This window comes from Staurois parvus, unplaced genomic scaffold (assembly GCF_062004578.1).
Source record: "Staurois parvus isolate SC_StPar_1 unplaced genomic scaffold, SC_StPar_1.0 ptg000449l, whole genome shotgun sequence".
NCBI classification, from domain to species: Eukaryota; Metazoa; Chordata; class Amphibia; order Anura; family Ranidae; genus Staurois; species Staurois parvus.
Genome location: NW_028318245.1, coordinates 1,699,652 through 1,715,531, shown reverse-complemented (window position 1 = coordinate 1,715,531; position 15,880 = coordinate 1,699,652). Strand labels below are relative to the sequence as shown.

Here is a 15,880-nt window from a genome sequence, read left to right as displayed (position 1 = left end):
GTCCATCAGTGCTGCCTATCAGTGCCCATCAGTGCAGCCTCATTAGCGCACATCAGTGAAGGAGAAAAATCACTTATTTACAAAATTTTATAACAAAAACTAAGAAAAAACTTTTTTTTTTTCAAAATTTTCTCTGGTTTTTGGTTTGTTTAAGAAAAAATAATAAAACCAGAGGTGATTAAATACCACCAAAAGAAAGCTCTATCTGTCACAAAAAAATGATAAAAATTTCATATGGGTACAATGTTGTATGACCGCGCAATTTTCATTCAAAGTGCGACAGCGCTGAAAGCTGGAAATTGGCCAGGGCAGGAAGGGGGTATAAGTGCCCAGTAGGCTAGTGGTTAAACATGCCCAGTAAAAAAAATTTAAAAATCTAAATTTCATCATAAATGTACTCTGCGACATGTCTTTTGCTGAAAAAAATCCTGATACGTGCAAATCAATTGGTTTACGTGAACGTTTTTTGCGTTACGGCGCTGCGTTATTTTAACTGACAATTGCGCAGTCGTGTAACGCTGCACCCAAATAAAATTTTCGTCCTTTTTTTTCCACAAATTGAGCTTTCAGTGGTATTTGATCGCCTGTGCATTTTTTATTTTTTGCGCTATAAAAAAAAAAGACTGACAATTTTGAGAAAAAAAAACAATATTTGGACTTTTTGCTATTAAACATATCCAGTAAAAAAAATAAATAATGTCATCATAAATGTATTCTGCGACATGTCTTTTGCTGAAAAAAAATCCCGATACGTGCAAATTAATTGGTTTGCATGAAAGTTTTTTGCATTATGCTGCTGCGTTATTTTAACTGACAATTGCGCGGTCATGCAACGCTGCACCCAAATGAAATGTACGTGCTTTTTTCCCCACAAATAGAGCTTTCTTTCAGTACAAAAAAAATCCCAATACGTGTAAATTAATTGGTTAGCGTTTACAAATGGCGGTAGAGATACGGGGATTTTTATTTAGATCCCAGCAGGCATGGAGGACATTCACATATGTGAATTCGGGCAGCGCGGCGGGGGACAATATGAGGAGCATGCACAGAGGAGCAAAAATTACATTAGCCCCTCGCCCTCCAGAGGATTCCCCCCCTCCCCCCTTCCTGACCAGGCCATTTTTTTTGCATTACTTTGACAATTGCGCGGTCATGCAACGCTGCACCCAAATAAAATTGACATCCTTTGTTTCCCACAAATTGAGCTTTTGGGGGTATTTGATTGCCTGTGCGGTTTTAATTTTTTGCGCTATGAAAAAAAAAAAAAGACAATTTTGAGAAAAAAAAAACAATATTTTGGACTTTTTGCTAGTAAACATGCCCAGTAAAAAAAAAAAAGTAAAAATCTAAATTTCATCATAAATGTATTCTGCGACATGTCTTTTGCTGAAAAAAATCCCGATACGTGCAAATTAATTGGTTTACGTGAAAGCTATGGCGCTGCATTATTTTAAATTACAATTGCGCGGTCGTGCAACGCTGCACCCAAATTAAATTTACGTCCTTTTTTTCCCCACAAATTGATCTTTCGGGGGTATTTGATCGCCTGTGCATTTTTAATTTCATACGCAAGTTTTCTCGCTCAATACAGTTTATTATTCGGGAAGATGAGTGCCTGCTGTACCAACCCCCATCATTCAACAGCAAACCGAATGCTAAAAAGCTCACCAAAAAAACCCCAAAAGGGCTGGGGACTGTCTGCAGCTTAAAGATCCACCTGAAGGACCTTACAGGCAGTGGTGGCTTCGGATGCTACAAAAACAAAAAACAAAAAAAAACGACAATTTTGAGAAAAAAAACATGTTGGACTTCATCATAAATTTACGCCAAAATGTATTCTGCGACATGTCTTTGCAAAAATCAAATTTTGTCATAAATTTACGCCAAAATATATTCTGCGACATGTCTTTGCGAAAAAAAAAAATCCTGATATATGTGACTTAATTGGTTTACGTGAAAGTTATAGCGTCTACAAATGGCGGTGTATATACTGGAATTGTTATTTATTTCTACTAGTAATGGCAGTGATCAGCGACTTATAGCGGGACTGTGGTGGACATTCTGACACTGGGGGGTGGGGAACTGACTTGGTGTCACTGACATCCCCGGTGACACCAGTACAGTGATCAGTGCTAATAAAAAGCAGACACTGTACTAATATAATAGATTTTTATTTATATTTTTATATATTTATATTTTTCTTTAGAGGCTAAAAATCTTTTTTGCATCAGGCACGATATAGCGACATTTGGATAAATATTTCAAGGTGGTCACTTATAGAACATATATATTGAACTGTACTAATGGCACTGGGCAGGAAGGGGTTAACATGAGGGATGATCAAAGGGTTAACAGTGTGCTGGGCGTGTTTTACTAGGGGTCTGTGTGCTTCACTGTAATCACACTGCTGTGGATGGCTGAGCTGTGCAGTGTAAACAAAACAGTCCTCCTCCCCGTCGGAGATGCTCGGTAATCACTGGCCGGGACCCGGTGATTGACAGCCGTGGCCGTGAATGGTGGCGCGGGTAGGGAGTGCGTGTGGCTCGCTTGCGCCCCCTACCCAGAAATGCAAAGTCACATGGCGTTTTTATTGCCATTACGGTAAGGGTCCTGTACGTGTTTGCAGCAGTGCGTCCAAGACTCACAAGTGATAGAGCGGCATACGTAGATAAATGTTCACATAGGATTGCTATTGACAGGAATTTTCACATTAAAGTGAAAGGAGGGCGATTTTGCATTGAATAATAATAAAAATAATACAGCGCAAATAATACAAATAATCAAACTGTGACAAATTATATGTGAAAGTAAAAATAAAAGTCCCAAATTAAAGTCCAATGTTCCAAAAAATTTGAAATTTTTTTTATTAATAATAATCATTTTTTCACATTTTTTTGGGACATTGGACTTTAATTTGGGACTTTTTTGGACTTTCACATGTAATTTGTCACAAAATGTAAACCAAAATTAAATGTACATCTTTTCTTTCCAACAAATTGAGCTTTCTTTTGGTAAACCAATTTTCACGTAAACCAATTAATTTGCAAGTATTGGGATTTTTTTTTTTTAGCAAAGACACGGAGCAGAATACATTTTGTGACAAATTATATGTGAAAGTCCAAAAAAAGTCCCAAATTAAAGTCCAATGTCCCAATAAATATGAAAAATGTGTGTTTATTTGGGACTTTTTTTGGACTTTCACATATAATTTGTCACAGTTTTGATTATTTGTATTATTTGCACTGTATTATTTTTATGATTTTTTTATGTTTAGTAAATTGTTGAACAGCAGCATTTAATTTTTCACTCGTTTCCTTGGCGCAAGTTTGATACATATTTTTAGTGATTTTGCATTGAAGTCTATGGGGGGCTTTTTTTGCTTTAAAGTCTATAGGAGGCGATTTCGCATCGAAACCTAAGGGAGGCGATTTCGCATCGAAACCTATGGGAGGCGATTTCGCATCGAAACCTATGGGAGGCGATTTCGCTTCAAAACCCTTGAGTGGCGATTTCGCATCGAAACTCATGGGAGGCAATTTTGCATCGAAACCTATGGGAGGTGATATTGCATCGAAACCTATGGGAGGTGATATTGCATCAAAACCTATGGGAGGTGATTTTGCATCAAAACCTATGGGAGGTGATTTTGCATCGAAACCCATGGGAGGCGATTTTGCATCGAAACCCATGGGAGGCGATTTTGCATCGAAACCCATGTGAGCCGATTTTACATCGAAGTCTATGGGAGGGAATTTTGCATCTTAGTATATGGGAGGGCGATTTTGCACTGATGTCTAAGGGAGGCGATTTTGCATTGAAGTCTATGGGAGGCGATTTTGCATTGAAGTCTAGAGGGACGCAATTTTACCTTGAACTCTTTGGAACGCAATGTATTGAAGTCAATAGGATGCGATTATGCATTGAAGGCAGTGTGTGAACCCAGGCGCCAAGACTTAATTTCTAGACGCCATGGTGACCTGGTGCCTCAGATTTGTCAAGCCCTGCCTTTAAGTATGCAATTCCATATTTAGGTGGGACTTTTCAGGCATTCTGAATTTCAAAATGGAACTTCAGCCTCTGGTGACCTGGCTGCAGGATGATCACCATTTTCATTTCAATGATGTTTATTTGTTTTATAAAAGAAGGAGTTACAAACCAATCCAGAAAGTCTTACCTCCATTTTCCATAAACTGCCACCCGTCTGGGATGATACAAGCAATGTACAAAATACAACTTTCCAGGACAATTGTCAGTCAATGACAGCCAAAAGGGTCCCATTGGGACTTGTAGTGTAAGGCCCGTAACAACAAGGTAAAGGAGAAAATGAAAACTAAAGTGAAACTTTTTGTCAGGCCTGGCGTCAGAGACTACCATAACCTGTATGGAGGGTCGATCACCCTCCAATGATCAACAGGTCATTAGTTGAGGCACCCCCCCATGGCCTTTAGTTAACTATATCCAATACCAGGGAAAGAAACGTAAAAGGGAAAGAGATGAAGAAAAGAGGGAAGAAGCGAAAATAGAAAATGAATAGAGAACGAGAAAGAAGGACGCATGGAGGAGGAGGAACCGGCGGGCAACCGAGCGCGGGGTACGAGACGTGTACTGTTTATAGATTCCCCATATTGTCCACCATCCAATCTAGGGCGGTGCCGAGAGATATTTCATCCAAGGATCCCAGGTTTTTTCAAAGTAGGCCACCCTATCATGAAGAATAGCAGTCAAACATTCATTGACCATAATCCAGGTCACCTTGACCATCAGGAGGTCAAGGGGTACTAAGTGAGACCACCAGGAGCGTGCAATGGATATTCTGGCTGCAGTAAATATGAATGCAATCAGGCATCTCACATATCCGTGTGGAGGATGATCACCATTTTGAGGTGATAATGTAATGGTTAAATAGTAGACTTGACACCTTTGGTCCTGCTGAGGGAGCACCCGCTTTGGGCTCATTTGGAGGGTTTGCCGGTCAGCTTTTTAACACGGCAATGATCTTGGCTGCATATTTCTTGTGGTCTCTCGAGGCTCTTGCAGTTTCTTGTTCCCCTGAGAAACCCTGGCCTAGCCAGTCTCCAGACCTTAATCCGATTGAAAATATGTGGAGGGAGCTGAAAGTTCGAGTTGCCAAAGTGTTGTGGTCAGATGAGACCAAAATCGAAAATCGAACTCTTTGGCATCACCTCAACTCGCCATGTTTGGAGGAGGAGGAATGCAGCCTATGACCCCAAGAACACCATCCCAACTGTGAAACATGGTGGTGGAAACATTCTGCTTTGGGGGTGTTTTTCTGCTAAGGGGACAGGACAACTGCACCGCATCAAAGGGACGATGGACAGGGCAATGTACCATCAAATCTTGGGTGAGAACCTTCTTCCCTTCACTGTATGTGGAATGCCTGATGTCCCACCTAAATATGGAATTGCATACCTAAAGGCAACAGTGAGACACCACCGCGATAAGCAGAGAAAACATAAACCGCGATGATGCAAGAATTGTCCTCATTTATTCCATGTACACCGCAGTGTTCATTACTTACCTGTGCTGGTATCTAGAGAAGCTTCCTTCCGTTTATTTGTCACCTTTATCCCAGCCTCCTCCCAACACTGCTGGCCATCCCTCATCTCTTCTTCCTCTTTAACTTCGACTTTAATATACATCTGTTCTTCGTGCTAAACCAACAGGATGACATAAAATGATATCAAACTTTGAGAATCAATAGGCTGAGACTACGTAGAAGAGAAAAAGTCTTTGCTGGAGTCCTTTTTTTGTGTTCTATCTACCTACCTGTTGATGGTGAGGGATGGTGTGATCTTCCTGTGTGGAATCCCGGGAATACAGAGGACGGGGACATCTCTCTGGTGGGTTCCCATGACTGGATCCATCTGTAGAAAACACACACACTGACTGAATCCGTTGTTTCTATGTGTTTATCAGATGATGGGGGATCTAGGTGGACCCTCCGAACTGCTCTCTCCTTTGCAATGAAGTCTCTTCTCACCGACTTTTTCTCCCTAATGACCCCTTTGTATAGATATTGTCACCCAGCGATGTGAAGGTCTACAGACTATCACTCATCTCTCTGGTGGGTTCCCATGACTGGATCCATCTACCTGATGATGGTGGGGGATGGTGTGACCTTCCTGTGTGGAATCCTGGGAACACAGAGGACAGGGACATCTCTCTGGTGGGTTCCCATGACTGGATCCATCTACCTGATGATGGTGGGGGATGGTGTGACCTTCCTGTGTGGAATCCTGGGAGTACAGAGGACGGGGACATCTCTCTGGTGGGTTCCCATGACTGGATCCATCTATAGGAAACACACACACTGACTGAATCCATTGTTTCTATGTGTTTATCAGATGATGGGGGATCTAGGTGGACCCTCCGAACTGCTCTCTCATTTACAATGAAGTCTCCTCTCACCCGACTTTTTCTCCATAATGACCCCGTTGTATAGATAGTTGCCCAGCAATGTGAAGGTCTACAGATTATCACTCATGAATCCATACATAATATTTAGCCTTCATTGCTCACCTATACCGATATCTTGAGAAGATTCCTCCCACTTAATTGTTGGCTTTTCTGCATCTGTCACCCACTTTCTTCACCTTCCCTGAGCCACCAAACACTGTTCCATCGAGGAGACCTCTCCAGTTGAAAGTGAAACTAAACCACTTGTGAATTACATCCCCCTCCTCTTCCGTATGGCCATTTACAAAAAAAAAAAAAACAGCACATGCGCAGCTTCGCCATTGGTCTGTTCCAGGCATTTGGGAGCTGGAAGAGATCGGTGATGCATCTGCATATGTGGAAACGATTTTCTGCGCATGCTAACAAATGTTGCCCGCCCCTGGTGGCTGAGCAATTTAGCGGCCAGTGGCAAAGGCGTGCATGAACAGAAATTCCGTGCTCATGCGCAGATGAAATAAATTGGGGCGGTTTTGACTTCCCTCTACTTAAATTATAAATATGTACTGTCTTGTTGGCTCCTATAATTAGCCAGTCTATCTACACTCACCGGCCACTTTATGAGGTCCACCTGTTCAGTTACTTGGTAACACAAATTGCTAATTAGCCAATCACATGGCAGCAACTTAATGCATTTAGGCATCTAGACGTGGTGAAGATGACTTACTGAAGTTCAAACCGAGCATCAGAATGGGGAAGAAAGGGGATTTAAGTGACTTGTTGGTGCCAGACGGGCTGGTCTGAGTACTTCAAAAACTGCTGATCTACTGGCTACATCCTACCCTGCTCACCTGTGCAAACATCTATGGGTTCCTTCATTGCCTTCAACCCAACCTCCTCTGAAGAATGCTGATAATCCATCACATACGTATCCTCTTCTTCCTCTTTAACCTTAACTTTAACATCCATCTGTTCTTCAAGCTACAGCAACAGAATGACAGAAAATAACATCTTTAAAATCTGACCACCAATAAGCAGAGACAACATGGAAATGTGCCATCTCATACAGTCTGGAGGCACTTTGGGTTCCATGAACCTACTTGATCTTCCTGTGCGGAATCCCGGGAATACAGAGGATGGGGACATCTCTCTGGTGGGTTCCCATGACTGGATCCATCTACCTGATGATGGTGAGGGATGGTGTGATCTTCCTGCGTGGAATCCCAGGAATACAGAGGATGGGGACATCTCTCTGGTGGGTTCCCATTACTGGATCCATCTGTAGGAAACACACACACTGACTGAATCCATTGTTTCTATATGTTTATCAGATGATGGGGAATCTAGGTGGACCCTCCATACTGCTCTCTCCTTTACAAAAAAGTCTCAAATTACCCGGCTGTTTTTCCACCAGGACCACGTATAGATATTGTCACCCAGTGCTGTGAAGGTCTACAGATTATTAATCATGAATTCATAAACAGTATTTAGTCGTCATTGCTCACCTGTGCTGATATCTTGAGAAGATTCCTCCCACTTAATTGTTGGCTTTTCCCCATCTGTCTCTGTAGACTCCTGATAATCCATCGCATGTGCCTCCTTTTCTTCCTCTTTAACTTCCAGCTTTCATTTATATCTGTTCTTGCTGAATGTTGTCATCTTCTACTTTATTCATATCAAAAAGATAAATATAAATACAAACAAGTGTTGATCACATACCTATGACCCACTGTAGCAATCGTGCACACAGACATGGATTCCAACCTCCATTTTGGCAAAGGCCTCCATCTTGTATCATTTTCTACTCCCAAACCAGTCTCCCTCCTCCGATTTCCCCCCTCCCTCAGGAATGTGGTCTGTGTGTGTATGCTGAGTTCAAAAGGCAACAGGCCCCAGTGGGAGAGCTTCATGGCTATAAATCCCAGCCTAGCTGGTGCCCAGATGTCTGTTAGCCTCTCAATCTGGGATATCGTAAAACCATAAAACCAGTCCTTCGCTGAGCTTCAAAGACATTCCAGGTAGTCGTAAAACAGACTCACATTTAAAAATCCCCTTTTCCATATAATTTTATATCTGGAGATATGGAAAACTTACATAAAAACCAGGCAAATATTCAGACCGGTCATTTTAATACAAGTCGTCTGATATATTATACCCCCTAGCTGACATCTACAGGAGCAGAAAATATCTCCTTAACCGTCCCATCAGGTATGTCATATTTCATATCTAGATGTTCAGCAGATGATTCTGCGAATTAATCTACCCGTGGATAGAATGTTACATGTATCCAGGGAAAGTTATTGCCCTGGTATCAACTAGCAAGGGATTTCGGTTCTAGCTTGGGTCTCCGCCCAACACCTTCCCCAAATGAGGCGATTGGTTCTCTGCTTCAAGGAGACACCTTGCTGAGTTCCTAGAAAAGCTGTTATGTTTGGAGTTCAGCTGAGCTAAGCGGAGTTGAAGATTCACCCTTGTAACATCGGAACCAACTTTGGGAGACGGCCCTTTTGGTCTGAAACTTGAACGCTTCTTAAACCAAGGCTTTTGGCAAGTACTTTATCCCTCTAATTTTTTTTCTGTTATCTCTTTGCTGTGTTATTGCTCTCTGTGTATATATATATATATATATATATTGGCTACATCTTTTCTGTAAGTACTTTTATTGCACCCTTTTGACCTTTTAGTAATAAATCTAACTTTCTGAAAGTGTTGAACTGTTTCTAAAGCTCTTTAATGCAAACTAAGAATACCTGTCTCTTAAGAGCGCTACTGTGTGTTTTTAAACGTCTGCATCTGTCTCCGCTGACATTGTGTATACAAACAATTATTCAAACATCATAGTGTTATTGCTGATATTGCCGAGTTTCCTTTCTCTGTACAAAAAGGAGGTGGTGGCAGTGTGAAGGGTTAATTGCGTAATTAACCTGACCCAGTAACAATTGCTCCCAGGCCGCAGGTACACAGATTGTGGTCCATTAGCTGGAAAATCATTGTGCAGGGTGCAGCTGGGCGTGGCATTGTTACGCACGTAACATCGCGGTTTTAGATTGGCTAGTCCTTCGGTCACGAGTTTGGTGAGAAGGGCTGGGGTCTGACGCCACGATCGTCACACCCACCACTACAACAAAAATGAAAACATTATCAATGGAACACTGCCACACGTCCTGACCAATCACACGACACTACAATTATCTGAAGGTGTAACCATGCTGTTAAAACCAGCGACCTTAAAGCAGGGTGGTAAATCAGTTCTTGAAACAGAAGATCTAAAGGAACCCACAGAGCATACACCAAGGTTATCATCAAGTTGGAGTAACACATCTGCCTGGGCCAGCAAAGAGTTATGAGGACCACCAGGGCAACACCCCTCTCGATTTTGCAAAACAGGACTCCAGTGACACAGGTCCCAAAACACCTTTGGGTGTAGGAGACACTCCCCTAGGTCCAGACGCTGCCATCTGAGGAAGTCCTACTGCTACGTACATGGTGGACAAGGCAGGAATGTGAAGTTCTGTCTACAACAGGATTTGCTCTCTCTTGCTGCCGCAAGACATATAGTTCCTCTCTGATGGCTGATGTACGCCAGTACTGTGGTGTTTTCTGACTGAATCCAGATCTCATGACCATCCAGTGTTGCAGGGACAACCAGCCCAGATTTCAGAATATTGAATGGGAGAAGACTGATTCCCGATCTCAATACCTTCCATTTGCCAGGTCCAACATTACAGGGACAACCACCCCAGAGTTCTAGAATGTTGATCAGGAGAAGACTAAAGCTCCTCCGATACAGAGACTGATGGGACTGTGGGGGAGGGGAAATTAGAGCGTAAGCTCCTCCGGTACAGAGACTGATGTGACTGCGGGGGAGGGGACATTACAGCGTAAGCTCCTCCGGTACAGAGACTGACGGGACTGCGGGGGAGGGGACATTACAGCGTAAGCTCCTCCGGTACAGAGACTGACGGGACTGCAGGGGAGGGGACATTAGAGCGTAAGTTCCTCCGGTACAGAGACTGATGTGATTGTTGGGGGAGGGGACATTAGAGCGTAAGCTCCTCTGGTGCAGAGACTGATGTGACTGTGGGGGTGGGGACATTAGAGCGTAAGCTCCTCCGGTACAGAGACCGATGGGACTGCGGGGGGAGGGGACATTAGAGCGTATACTCCTCCGTTACAGAGACCGATGGGACTGCGGGGGGAGGGGACATTAGAGCGTAAGCTCCTCCGGTACAGAGACCGATGGGACTGCGGGGGGAGGGGACATTAGAGCGTAAGCTCCTCCGGTACACAGACCGATGGGACTGTGGGGGAGGGGACTTTAGAGTGTAAGCTCCTCTGGTACAGAGACTGATGAGACTGGGGGGGAGGGGACATTAGAGCGTAAGCTCCTCCGGTACACAGACCGATGGGACTGTGGGGGAGGGGACTTTAGAGTGTAAGCTCCTCTGGTACAGAGACTGATGAGACTGGCTCAGTGTTCTCTGTACAGTTTAATTGTCAGCGATAATCTATATAATAAAAGTATATATGATCATCTGCTGGAGATATAAGACGTCACAGTGGTGATGGAGGAAGAGGACGGACATGACGGGGGATTACTGGGTGTAAATAGAAAATAAAATGTTATTACCTCCTCTGCTGCCAGTTTCAGTAATGTGTCCTGTTTACTTCCTGCCAACCGACCTCTCACCTGGAACTTCCTTTCCCTTTCTTACATCACTTCCTGTCTGTGGCTTCCATAGAGACTTCCCATCTGCTCATTCCATTCAGCACAAGTAAGATCAGCACCTTTTGGGGAATAGAGGAACTGCAGCCTTTATTCCAAACTTTAGTGTAAGGCCCGGCCTAATTGGATACAATTGAAAGTGTGGTTTAGGTTTGATCTTCTATTATATGGATTTTGGTAAATCTAAAGCAATTTTCTAAAGAAAATTGTATAATGTATGGCCAGCCTCAGAGGTCAAACCTAAACAACACTTTCGGTTGTATCCAATTAGGCAGGCCCTTGCACTACATAGTTGAAGGTAAATCTAAAGGAAATTGGGCATAAATTGGACAGAAAATTGTTTAGTGTATGGCCAACCTAATGCAGGTCATAGACGGGTTGAACATTGGACGATTTTTCGAACGGTAAACGAAAAATTGGTCGGTCGTTAAGCCGACGTTACCACTGACGATTAAAAAAATCGGCCGACTAAATCATAAAGTTCACCCCATACCTTCTGTCCCTTGCAGGTCACGGCTCATGCTCAAATTTTTTATCGTTAAAACGATTGTCCGATTTGGCAATCATTGCCAGGAAAATTGTCCGTTTTTCCAAATTGGCCGCAAATTTTCCGAAATGACCGATAATCTCAAAGTGCAAAAAACCCAAAAACCGGCCGACCAATTAACCCACTAACAGTGCAAAAATCGGCCGATTTTCGAACCGTATATGGCCGGCATAAGACAAATTTACCTCCCATCCTGGATACAACCAGCAGTTTTTATTGGATTTCTGTCACACTCGGTATCATTATGTCCACCACAGGTGTCAGATTGCCAGGGTTGAGATGGTAAAATACCATCATTACTATACAGGATTTATATAGCACCAACATTTTGCGCAGCGTTGTACAATATAAGGGGGGGGGGGTGGTAAAATTACAATACATTTCAGTACAGATGGAATAGGAGGGCCCAGCTCGTGGAGCTTACAATCTAAAGGAAGGGGCAGGTGACAGTACAGTTCTTAGGTGGAGGTGGGAATAAGTGAGTTTTCAAAAATCGCCTAAAGGCAGACAGGTTGGGGGCTGACCGGACATGCTGTGGTAGGGAGTTCCAGAGGATGGGAGAGGCCCTGGAGAAGTCCTGGAGGTGAGTGCGGGAGGAGGTGATAAGGTAGCTAGAGAGGAAGATCTCTTGGGAGGAGTGGAGCGGGTTACACGTATAGCACTCTCTAGTAGTGCTAGAGAATGAGGAAAATGTAATGGCTCACTCAGTAGTTGGAGGGTCAACTCCAGGTCAGGCTGGATGACTCAGCAGGTTGGGCCTCTTATCGCCTCCACCTGGTTCTGGAGGTCTATGGAAACTTCCAGAAGCCAGTGGGCGGAGGGGTGGAGACCTAAATCTGTATATTCATGGGAGTCCCCAATCCCAGGCTGGAGGCCCTGGTAGTGTGGCAGACTGCCCCTGGATATAAGGAGCTATTTTCAGCACAGGTCTGGAGTTGGGTGGAAGATGGATTGCTGAAGCTGCTGCTGTGTAACCTACAAAAGGACCCCGGAAAGGGAGGGGGGGGGGTCTGCCTCCAGGCTGGGGAAAGAAGCTGGCAGAGGGAGCTCCACTGCCTTACAGTCCACCGAGGAAGGACAGCAAGCATGGACAGAAACTTGCTCAGTGAGAGGCCTGAACACAGTTTACCCAGAGCTACAGGATACAAGGACAGTATGAGTATCCCTACACCCCTGGGGCCAATAGGAGAGAGGGCTGCTGGGTGCTACACTTAACCAGGGACAGTGCTACATGCCCGTCTTGGAATCTCTTGGCCCAGGGTACTCTTCAAAGGACGGCCAGGTGGATGGGCATTTCCTAGCTGGGGTTTCCTAGAGAGTTCACTTAAGCAGGCCATAGACGGGTCGAAAATCGGTCGTTCGATCGGCCGACGTTACCACCAACGATAAAAAAATCAGCCGATTTTCGTCCCGTCTATAGCCAGCATTTAACCCCATAATTACTTCTGTCCCTTGCGAGACGGGAGCACACAGGGGAACAATACATAAGAAGAAGAAAAGAAGAAGAAAAAGAAGAATTCCAGTCCGCTATTATATTTTATATGAAAAAGTCTTGCGGTTGCAACATTGTATCTATTTGTATCCATTTCGGATACAGATGTTTTTATTCGGATACAAATAGATACATTACATTGAGTTTATAAAGCGCCAAAGGGTTTGCTCAGCGCTGTACAATAGAGGGGGGGACAATACATGAAACATTACAGCAACTACAAACAGCACACAAGGGGTTATAGGGCCCTACTCTTTCGAGCTTACAATCTAGGATACATTGTTGCAACCACAAGACTTTTTCATATAAAATATAATAGAGGACTGGAATTCTTCTTCTTCTTGCAGGTCACAGCTCATGCACAGATTTTTTATCAGTAAAACGATTGGCCGATTTGCCCATCACTGCCAGGGAAATCAGCTGATCGTCAAAATCGGCCGCGAATTTTCCAACATGCCCAATAAAAAATATGTGCAAAAGCCCAAAAAACAGCCAACCAATTAACCCACTAACGGTGCGAAAATCAGCCGATTTTTGACCAGTCTATGGCCGGCATTAGAGGAGATCAGCTGCTTCTCACAAAGACCCAATACTCAGTGGCTCCTTCGGGGGTGAGCACCACACATGGACGTCCAGTGGTGTCACCAGGTTGCAGCATTTCCTTTCCACTTGCTTGTTCCTGCACTGGGAGGCCCTCCTTGATCCATTCTGTAACACCTATTTTGCGCTCATTTGCCAACATTCCTGGGGTCCCCTGGCCTCATTTCGGCCCTTAATGCTTCCCTCGATGGTCCAACACCCTCAACACCTCTTTCTTATGTGACTCAGTGGTACACATACAGGAGAAACTCGAAAAATGAGAACATGGTGCAAAAGTTCATTTATTTCAGTAATGCAACTTAAAAGGTGAAACTAATATATGAAATAGACTCATTACATGCAAAGCAAGATAGTTCAAGCCGTGATTTGTCACCATTGTGATGATTATGGCTTACAGCTCATGAAAACCCCAAATCCACAATCTCAGAAAATGAGAATATTGTGAAAAGGTGCAATATTCTCGGCTCAAAGTGTCCCACTCTAATCAGCTAATTAAGCCATAACACCTGCAAAGGGTTCCTGAGCCTTTAAATGGTCTCTCAGTCTGGTTCAGAAGGAATCACAATCATGGGAAAGACTGCTGACCTGACACCATCATTGACACCCTCCATAAGGAGGGAAAGCCTCAAAAGGTAATTGCAAAAGACGTTGGATGTTCCCAAAGTGCTGGAATAGTGCCCCATTATTGGTGTCAGGGACAGGAATTATGCCCCTCTGTTGGTGTTAGTTGAAGAAATGCTGCTCCATCATTAGTGTCAATGGGAGGAATTATGCCCCACTGTTGGTGTCAGTGGAAGGAATGGTGCCCCACTGCTGTCAGTTGAAGGAATGGTACCATATTGTTGGTGTCAGTGGAAGAGTGTAATGAATGGTCCCTCGTCACTGGTGTTAGTAAGAAGAATAGTGCCTCATTATTGGTGTCAGGGAAAGGAATTATGCCCCACTGTTGGTGTCAGTTGAAAAAATGCTGCCCCATCATTAGCGTCAATGGGAGGAATTATGTCCCACTGTTGGTGTCAGTGGAAGAAATGCTGCCCCATCATTAGTGTCAATGGGAGGAATTATGCCCCACTGTTTGTGTCAGTGGAAGGAATGGTGCCCCACTGCTGATGTCAGTGGAAGGAATGGTACCATATTGTTGGTGTCAGTGGAAGAGTGTAATGAATGGTCCCTCGTCACTGGTGTTAGTAATAGGAATACTGCCACGTTATTGGTGTCAGGGAAAGGAATTATGCCCCACTGTTGCTGTCAGTGGAAGGAATGGTGCCCCACTGCTGATGTCAGAAGGAATGGTACCATATTGTTGGTGTCAGTGGAAGAGTGTAATGAATGGTCCCTTGCCACTGGTGTTAGTAAGAGGAATAGTGCCCCATTATTGGTGTAAGGGAAAGGAATTATGCCCCACTGTTATAGTCAATGGAAGAAATGCTGCCCTATCATTAGGGTCAATGGGAGGAATTATGCCTCACTGTTGGTGTCAATGGAAGGAATGGTGCCCCGCTGCTGCTGTCAGTTGAAGGAATGGTACCATATTGTTGGTGTCAGTGGAAGGAATGGTGCCCCATCATTAGTGTCAATGGGAGGAATTATGCCCCTCTGTTGGTGTCAGTGGAAGGAATGGTGCCCCGCTGCTGATGTCAGTGGAAGGAATGGTACCATATTGTTGGTGTCAGTGGAAGAGTGTAATGAATGGTCCCTCATCACTGGTGTTAGTAATAGGAATAGTGCCACGTTATTGGTGTCAGGGAAAGGAATTATGCCCCACTGTTGCTGTCAGTGGAAGGAATGGAACCCCGCTGCTGATGTCAGAAGGAATGGTACCATATTGTTGGTGTCAGTGGAAGAGTGTAATGAATGGTCCCTTGCCACTGGTGTTAGTAAGAGGAATAGTGCCCCATTATTGGTGTAAGAGAAAGGAATTATGCCCCACTGTTATAGTCAGTGGAAGAAATGCTGCCCTATCATTAGGGTCAATGGGAGGAATTATGCCTCACTGTTGGTGTCAATGGAAGGAATGGTGCCCTGCTGCTGCTGTCAGTTGAAGGAATGGTACCATATTGTTGGTGTCAGTGGAAGGAATGGTGCCCCATCATTAGTGTCA

General features: G+C 44.0%; 1 protein-coding gene across 1 annotated transcript in view; it reads right to left on the bottom strand.

The window, feature by feature from the left end:
- LOC149453263 (uncharacterized) overlaps positions 1-11,128 on the bottom strand; it is a 56,585-nt gene extending 45,457 nt beyond the window's left edge. Inside the window, exons 1-6 of the mRNA XM_089688619.1 lie at positions 11,045-11,128; positions 7,920-8,076; positions 7,515-7,693; positions 7,266-7,395; positions 5,788-5,885; positions 5,540-5,672 (exon numbers count right to left, since the gene is read on the bottom strand). Of these exons, the coding sequence (XP_089544745.1) occupies positions 5,540-5,672; positions 5,788-5,885; positions 7,266-7,395; positions 7,515-7,693; positions 7,920-8,001 (622 nt within the window). The 5' untranslated portion in view covers positions 8,002-8,076; positions 11,045-11,128. The remainder of the gene's footprint in view (positions 1-5,539; positions 5,673-5,787; positions 5,886-7,265; positions 7,396-7,514; positions 7,694-7,919; positions 8,077-11,044) is intronic.
- Positions 11,129-15,880: the final 4,752 nt, after the last annotated feature.